Source organism: Mastomys coucha, unplaced genomic scaffold (genome assembly GCF_008632895.1).
Source record: "Mastomys coucha isolate ucsf_1 unplaced genomic scaffold, UCSF_Mcou_1 pScaffold13, whole genome shotgun sequence".
NCBI classification, from domain to species: domain Eukaryota; kingdom Metazoa; phylum Chordata; class Mammalia; order Rodentia; family Muridae; genus Mastomys; species Mastomys coucha.
Genome location: NW_022196895.1, coordinates 32,675,628 through 32,684,435, shown reverse-complemented (window position 1 = coordinate 32,684,435; position 8,808 = coordinate 32,675,628). Strand labels below are relative to the sequence as shown.

General features: G+C 38.9%; 1 protein-coding gene across 1 annotated transcript in view; it reads right to left on the bottom strand.

The window, feature by feature from the left end:
* LOC116087816 (ankyrin repeat and KH domain-containing protein 1-like) overlaps window positions 1–8,808 on the bottom strand; it is a 12,561-nt gene that overhangs the window by 2,010 nt on the left and 1,743 nt on the right. The window contains 4 exon segments of the mRNA XM_031366370.1: window positions 1–66; window positions 1,215–1,469; window positions 2,927–3,100; window positions 8,707–8,804. The exon segment at window positions 1–66 is cut by the window's left edge and continues 5 nt beyond it. Coding sequence (XP_031222230.1) covers window positions 1–66; window positions 1,215–1,469; window positions 2,927–3,100; window positions 8,707–8,804 — 593 coding nt within the window.

The window sequence follows — 8,808 nt, the reverse complement described above, 5'->3', positions numbered from 1 at the left end:
GGTCTGATAACTGTTGATGCATTGGATGGTTTCCTATAACAGATTGTGACCAACCTGATAAGCCTTCTAGAAAAGAGAATTGAAAATAGTGTTTGGTATTTATTTAAGTGAAACAATAAAATATTACTTTCTTTATATCAAATTTTATCAAAATAATTCTTCTCAAGAGTTCCAGCCGGGCGGTGGTGGCACACGTCTTTAATCCCAGCACTTGGGAGGCAGAGGCAGGCAGATTTCTGAGTTCGAGGCCAGCCTGGTCTACAGAGTGAGTTCCAGGACAGCCAGGACTACACAGAGAAACCCTGTCTCGAAAAAAACAAGAAACAAAACAAAACAAAAAGTTCCAAGAACATTTATCACAGTCTGGCAAGCCACAACCAATCAATCAAACAAACAAAAACAAGTTCCTAGGAAGACAGGTGAATACCTCTGCTCATTCCTAATTCCTTATCTGAAAGAACTCAAATAATCATCCTATTCTGCACTGGAATCCTTAAGATAGAGAGGAATTATGCTCTGAGTCATATTCCACTTCAGAAAAGAAGCCACTCTGGTAGCCCAGGCTGGCCTGGAACTCATGTCAATACTCTTACCTCAGCTTCCTGAGCTACCATGTCTAGCTGAATCTTTTACTCCTGATAAATTCGATATACTGCCTCAAAAAACATTCTAGACATGAATCCTTCAGAAATATAAATACCTATCTCTCACTGAATGTTAAGTGTAGAAAAAGGAATATTCTTCTTTTGTGTGCCATAAAGAACTAAACTTTTTTGCTTCTATGTGCTATTAGAGAGGCAACCCATGGCTTTATGTAGTCAAGGCAAGTGTTCTACTTTGGAGCTGTATCTTTAGTCTTTGGTTTTGTGAGAGAAGGCCTCACTGTGTAAACAGCACAGACTGGGACATAATACTCTATGTGTGTACCAATATACACATGCTTAAGGAGTTAATAACTTGTGCATGCCTGAGTATATGTGTATGTATACCAGCTGCATGCAGGAGGACTTGGAGGTCTGAAGAGGGATCAGATGCCATGGAATTAGGGTTACAGGTGACTGTGAGCTGCTATTTACTCTGAAAGAGCAACAAATGCTCTGAACCACTGAGTCATCTCTTAGCCCTTCTTTCCCATCCCTGTGAATTAAGTTTCAATGGCAAACTCTAATAACTTACTCACAATGTCTTGACAGAGAGGGGAGGGTAATTTGTACCTGACATAGCATTGACACCAAATGACCAGATCCCACTGTGTCCAACAGGAGCAACAAAACTGGTCCCTACAGGGGCTTGTGCAACAGATCCTCCTTGCCGAATCCTGGCCAGCCTCTCTGTTCCAATAGGAGGAGGTATCTTTCGATCCTGACTGGCACTGTTTCCTTTTGGTTGTTGGCCCAACGTTGGAGGTGCTGAAGTGGCTGAAAGAGGTGAAGATGATCCCGAAGAAACAGATGGAATAGGAGAGTCACCTGGTGGCAAAATATTTCTCTATTGTTTTATTACATATAAAAACTAAAGGAATATGAGAAGCCTTGTAAAGACTTATTCCAACAACATAGGTTCTGTAAAGAAAAGTTCATTTAAAATTCTATAACCACGGTTTAGACTACTTCTGCCTGAAGTTAAGTATAATGAACTTGTAAGAGTTTATTCCAGTGGAATTGGACAAAGCTAGAAAAGAATTTACTATTTTACTAAATAATTACATACTCTTTAATTATAATTAAAGAGTAGTTAGATTACTGTTTGGAAAACACCTGTGTATTTCGAGACAGGGTTTCTCTGTGTAGCCCTGGCTGTCCTGGAACTCACTCTGTAGACCAGGCTGGCCTCGAACTTAGAAATCCGCCCGTCTCTGCCTCCCAAGTGCTGGGATTAAAGGCGTGCGCCACCACCGCCCGGCAAATTCTCTCCCATTTCTATAGTCCCCCTTTCCATATGGAAGAGAAGCTAAATGTTAAAATCATTCTAGAATTTAAGTGACAGAAATTAAGTGATTTGTCAATGGACTTAGGTAATATGTGTAGTTTTCTTTGTCACAAAGGCTAATGCAGACCAGATACGGTGCTGCATGCCTTTAAAAACATGGTACTCTGGAAGTAGACCAATCTCTGCTGAGTCTGAGGCCAGTCTGGTCTAATTAGTAAGTTCTAGGATAGCCAGGGTTACATAGAGAAACCTTGTCTCAAAAACACCAAGGGAATAAACAGCTAATAAGAACTACTTTGGTGTTGGAGAGATGGCTGAGCAGTTAAGAGCACTGACTGCTCTTCCAGAGGTCCTGAGTTCAAATCCCAGCAATCACATGGTGGCTCACAACCATCTGTAATGGGATCTGATGCCTTCTTCTGGTATTCTGGTGTGTCTGTATACTCACACACATAAAATAAGTAAATCGTTAAAAAAAAAAAAAGAACTACTTCACTACAAAACAAACAAACAAACAAACAAAGCAGTAGCTGTAGCTTAGTGCTAAAGAATTTGCCTAATTATGTGCAAGGCCCAGAGTTCAATTCCTAGAACAAGGGTGGGGTGGAATATCATATTTATATGTGTGTGTGTGTATGAGACACCAAATAATTTACATGTTTTAAATACTGAAATAAGTGAAAATAAAGGACAATAATACATTCATAAAATACAAAAATAAGTGTGAAATCATACCAGAATGACCACCTACAATCAGCTTCTTTTCAAAGTTGAGAAATTTCAGAACACTGCCCTTACAGGGGCCTTTTGTAAACTACGAAGTATGTTACCAATTCTTGATCCAAAGTCCCAAGGGAAACATTTTTGGTTTGATCATATACAAAACTTGGGAATCTGTATATTGCTTATTTTACTAAAACCACTACATTGTACCCTGAAACAAATGTCTTAACAACTTATTCAAGACTCTTTGGAAGAGTTTCTCTAGTATTCCTACATGTGTTTGAGGCGCTTGTCCAAGGGTGGGGAGAAAAATGTTGTCTGCTGAAACTAGGCGTGCCGACAGGTGCTGGCCCTTGCAGAAAAACCCTTGTCCCTGGTATGCCAGAGAAACTTGTCAGAGGAGCAGCAGTAGATGGGGAGTTGCCTGATGGGTCAATGGATGGCAACCCTGAAAGAAAGGTCCAAGATATCCAATTAGTGAAGGCTTTAAAATAGAAAGTAGAAACATTTACTTAATATTTATTTTCAAGATAAAAAAGCATATATTTTATTTTTCATAAATCAAAGAAAATTTATATGTGATACTTTATTGCCAAAACCAATCCTTTAAAATCAGAAAGAATACCACCCAATAACTCTATAGGAAAGTGAGCACAATGTTTAAAAATAGAAGTCATCTGAAGTATGTTCTAGATAAATCTTCAAGCTTTTGTTACTGAATGGAACATAAAATAAGACCATATTATATATGTCTACCTGCTATTTGCCCAGTAAGGTCTGCATTTTCTTTTGAGGAAAATCTTCAAGTATAGCTAGTAATTTACAAAGCTATAGTAATTTCCAATGAAGGTAAACAACAAAATTTACCAATATTTCTTTCTTCACAAAAAAGAAAAAAGCCTACTAGAATAACATTAATTTCAGTATTTTCATAAATAAAAACTGCAAACTATATCAAGCTTCTATTAGTTTGTATAAACCTAAATTTAGCACTTTTCTTAAATTCCACTGATTTCCCTAAGAAGTGTATTAGGAATGAGACAATGTTTCAGAAAAATATTATGGGTAAGTACTCATTTCCAGTCCACAATAAGTACTTTTTGTTTTTAAGTTATTTTTATGTGCATACCACATAAATATAAGAAGATCATGCATTCGCAAGTTGGTTCTCATGGTCTACCATGTGTTTTCTGGGGATTAAATTTAGGCATGGTGGTGATGGGCCATCTGCCAGCAAAGAAGTAGGTATACCTATACCAACTTTATATTTAATAGTTTATTTTTTTTAATTTATTTTATTTACATGTATTAATATTTTGCCTGTATGTATGCATGCCTAGTGCCCTCAGAGGTCAGAAGAGGGTGACTGGGTGTGGTGGCACACACTTTAGTTCTGGCACTAGGGAGTCTGAGGCAGGTGGATCCCTGTGAGTGGATGTGAGACATAGTCTCCATCCCGTCTCTGCCTTCCCGGGATGTTACACTTACAGATATATGCTCCCATGCCCAGCCAAAAATACTGTTACCGTCAAAGTAGAAACTTATCAAAAATTATCTTGCCAGGCAGTGGTGGTGCACACCTTTAATCCTAGCATTCAGGAGGCAGGGGCAGGTGGATCTCTGAGTTCAAGGCCAGCCTGTCTACAGAGTAAAGCACCAGGACAGCCAGAGCTGCAGAAAACCCTGTCTTGAAAAACACAAAACCAAACCAAAACAAACAAACACAAACCTTAAGAAGATACTTTTAAGAAGATACTTAAACACTGGCATGTTTAAGAAGAAACAATTTGATTTCTCCATCATTAAGGAAAATACCCTTGGTATGTAATGCATATGTCCATTTAAACAGTATAAAATTGGAGGTGGATTAATGGCTCAATTGGTAAAACACCTGCTGTATGATCAAGAGTATTTGAACTTGATCCCAAGTACCCAGGCTCAGTAGTATGCACACAATAACCTTACTGGGAATAATAACTGGGAAGGCATAATTAGAACGAGCCTAGGGGTTGCTGGCTAGCCAGACTAGCTAAGTTGGTGACATCAAGGTTCAGTCAGAGGTCCTGTCTCAAAAAATAAGGTGAAGAAGGATTGGTGATATGGGTCAGCAGTCAAAGACCTTGCCATCAAGCCTAATGATCTGAGTTTTTAATCTCAGGAACCTATGTTGGGGAAAGAAACCTAACTCCTGCAAGTTGTCTTCTAACCTCCACATTGTGCTCTGGTGAGTGTTTGCATGTAGACATACATCACACACATAGACAAAGTCAATACAGACACAGACACAGACACAAATTGTAAGATATATGTAAGGTGGAGAAGGACAGGAGAGATGAGTCAGAAGTTAAGAACACTCTGCTGGGGCTAGGGAAATGGCTCAGCAGTTAAGAGCACCGACTGCTCTTCTAAAGGTCCTGAGTTCAAATCCCAGCAACAACATGGTGGCTCACAACCATCTGTAATGAGATCTGATGCCATCTTCTGGGGTATCTGAAGACAGCTACAGTGTACTTACATATAATAAATAAATAAATCTTTTAAAAAAAGTCATGTTTAAGAACACTCTGTTGTTCTTTCAGGACCCGAGTTTGGTGGCTCATAACTGAATGTAACTCTAGCACCAGGGAATCTGACACTCTTTTCTTAGGTGAGAACACTGGCATGCAGGCACATATGTATACATGCAGACATAAATAAAAAATAAAAAGAATAGCTGAAGAATCACTGGTGAGGATATCTGACATTTATCCCCAGCCTCCAGGTTTATGTGCATAAACTGCTTCCCAATCTTCTCCCCATAAGGAAAGTCAAAGAAAAATATTTTCTATCACTAACAGTGAGTTTTTCTTTCACACTGGGGGTTCTGAAAATTTCTACTAGTTTCCCAAAATGAAGTCATAATAGATGCTTACCTCAGAAAATAAAAAAAAAAAAAATGTAAACAATAGTTTGGACAATAGCCTTACAAGACTATATTTCTATTTGAAAAATAATAGTTATGCTTTGCTAAAAAGATAAGTAAATCTTGCCACGGGCCGGCCAGTCTGGGCCTCCCTCAACCCATGGAGGAAACAGGGTTCCAGTACAGGTCAGCTAGGTGTTGGTGGAGAAATAATGGCAGACACAACACATGAAAGTGCAGGATCTGAATGTATTTCTCAAAAATGGCATCAGACTTTTACAGTCATTACAAAAGAGAAAAGAAAAATCTGGTAGCTCAAAGTACATCTGAGTCCATCTAAAACAGCTTGGGCCTGCGCAGGCCAGATGGGGGTGGGGGTGGGCTGCGGGTGAGCCAGCCAGGATGGTAGAGACTCAAATCTCGGATATTCTCTGCTGCATACTGCCTGTTTGCCTCTGTCTCTGTCTCTGTCTCTGCCTCTGCCTCCCTCCTTCCCTCTCTCTCAAGGTCCCGCCCATCTTTAGTAAGCTTCAATGCCCTTTGCCCTTCATTATTTCCCTAACAATGCCAGAGGCAATTAGTCTGAATGTGTAGTAACACTGCCTGTGAGAAATTCCAAGCCAAGGTTTGGCTAAGATGTTGGAACATTGGTGGAGGTCAGAGAGCAATGTTTAATTTTGTCTAGCTATTAGTAACTCATATCTTGGGGGACACCTAGCATGCAAGACTATAGCAAGGACATATCTGGGATACCTCTGAGTTAGGGGTTGCAGGAGAAGCTTTTGCTTCATAAACTGCTGACATGCAAAGTGTGTGTGGCAAAATCTAAACTTATCTTAAATAAAAGGTAAGGCTATACCATATCTAGAACAACATAAATTAATATTGTACAACTAGCAAAAGGGTGTCATGGGCTAAAGAGCAGTTTTACAATAAGAAGAGAAATATTAAGCAGCAGCAATGTTTCTTTCTTTACAATTATTTTTTATTATGTGTTTTTGTGTATCTGTAAATGTGCACCTGAATTCAGAAGAGCATCTCAGATCTTTTGGAGCTGGAATTATTATAGGCAGTTGTGATGTGGGTGCTGGGGATTTATACCAGGTCCTCTGGAAGAGCAGAAATTGCTTTTAACAGCTGATTCATCTCTCAAGGCCCCAACAGTGTTTCTTTTCTTTTTAAAATAATTTACTTATTTTAATTTTGATTTTTAAAATTAGTTATATTTATTTATTTTAGGTTTATGGGTATTCTATCTGTATGCATACATATGCATGCCTAGTGTCAGTAGAAGCCAGAAGAGAGTGTTAGATCCACTGACACTGGAGTTATAGACAGTTGTGAGCTGCTACCACTTAGGAGGTTAAAATTGAACCCTGGATCCTCCCTCTATAAGAACAACCAGTGCTTTTAACCGCTCTCTCTAGCACCCATATTTTCAGTTGAGACAGATCTTGCTATGTAGTTCAGATTAGCCTGGAGCTTGTGATCCCCCTATCTCAGCCTCCAAAGTACTGCAATTATAGATGTATGCTACTCTACTCAGCTCTCAAATGATGTTATTTCCCTCCAAATTTTGAATTTCAGACACATAAGAATTTCTCATTTTTCAGTACATATTGGACTAAAATTTTGCTCTTACTCTCTGCAAAACAGATTTTCTCCTTCAAATATCTTCAAGCCAAAACTGGTTTCCAGTTTATATTTTTTCCAATGTATCAGCAGATAATTGTTATTTTTTTGACAATTTTATACATATATATATAATACGTTCCGATTACTTTCTTCTGTGACAATCATTTATTTCACTCTTACCTCTGACAGTCCTCCTTCTGTACAAATCTTTCCCATATTCACAGGGTTTTGTTTAGTGTCCTAAAGAATTTTACTAGTGCCATCTGTGTGACTGCATTTGAAACCATCTAAGCCTGGTAGGCTACCAGTGGGTACAACTGGATACTATGCCTACCCCTCTCTTAGAATCTGTTGGTTGCCAATAGAGAGAACTAAGCTCTGAGAGCTTCTTCTCCACCCATTGGACTACCTAATTTCTAAGTTAAGAAGTCAAAGTCAGCGAGGAAGCGGTGGCACATGCCTTTAATCCCAGCACTTGGGAGGCAGAGGCAGGCGGATTTCTGAGTTTGAGACCAGCCTGGTCTACAGAGTGAGTTCCAGGACAGCCAGGGCTACACAGAGAAACCCTGTCTCTAAAAACCAAAAATCAAAGCCAGACACAGTGGTTAATGCCTATAATCCCAGCACTCTACAGCTGATATAGTAATACTGCTATAAGTTTAAGGCCAGTGTGATTACAGAATGAGACTATTTCTCAAAAAAAGAAAAAAAAAATCTATTAAGAGTCAGCACATGGGCTGGAGAGATGGCTCAGTGGTAAAGAACACTGACTGCTCTTCCAGAGGTCCTGAGTTCAATTCCCAGCAACCACACGGTGGCTCACAACCATCTGTAATAGCCCTCTTCTGGTGTGTCCAAACAAATAAATAAATATTAAAAAAAATTATTTCATGGAAAAAATAAAAAGAAAGTAATATGAACGATGGAGCAGTACCTAAAGTATATAGTTCTAATGTTTTCAATCAGCGAAACAAGTAATCACTATATTTTTTAAAAGTCTATAGGAATTTGTACTTGAGGAATAGTTATAGGCAAAAATGTAACTTGTCCACTAGTGGTAGATGTGGAAGACATGGAACTACTAGTGCTTGTCACAGAAGAAATCACTGTTGCTGGAAGACTGGTCTTAGGCACTCAAACAACTGCTTTCTGACTGATGAAGGAGTCCGGGAATTAGTCATACACAGTTGCTGACTGGCAGTAACTACAGAAGAGACTGTGATAGGACAACCGGCAGTAGCCAGTCCAGAAATACATCATGAATCCTTTTTATTATGACACCAACTTACAAAAACCTGGACCAATATAAGGTATAAATGCCTTACTGTTAGGTACAGAAACAAGTAGCTTGATTTTATGTGATTTACATACAGCAAATTTTGTATTTAAGCAGCGTTAATTAAAAGGCATCATTTCTCTAAGGTTAGATAGTATTAGGTACAAAATAAGTGCCCATTAGCTTGGAAGGTGAGTTTTGACAGCCTCATATTTAGCTACAATAATACTTAATGACTTACCAACTGGACTAGTAGAAACTCTCTGTGACGGTGCTCTGAAGCCAGGTGCTTTGGAGTTGTCAGGGTGCACATTTTCCAAGTGTCCAAGTACAGAGTTACTCA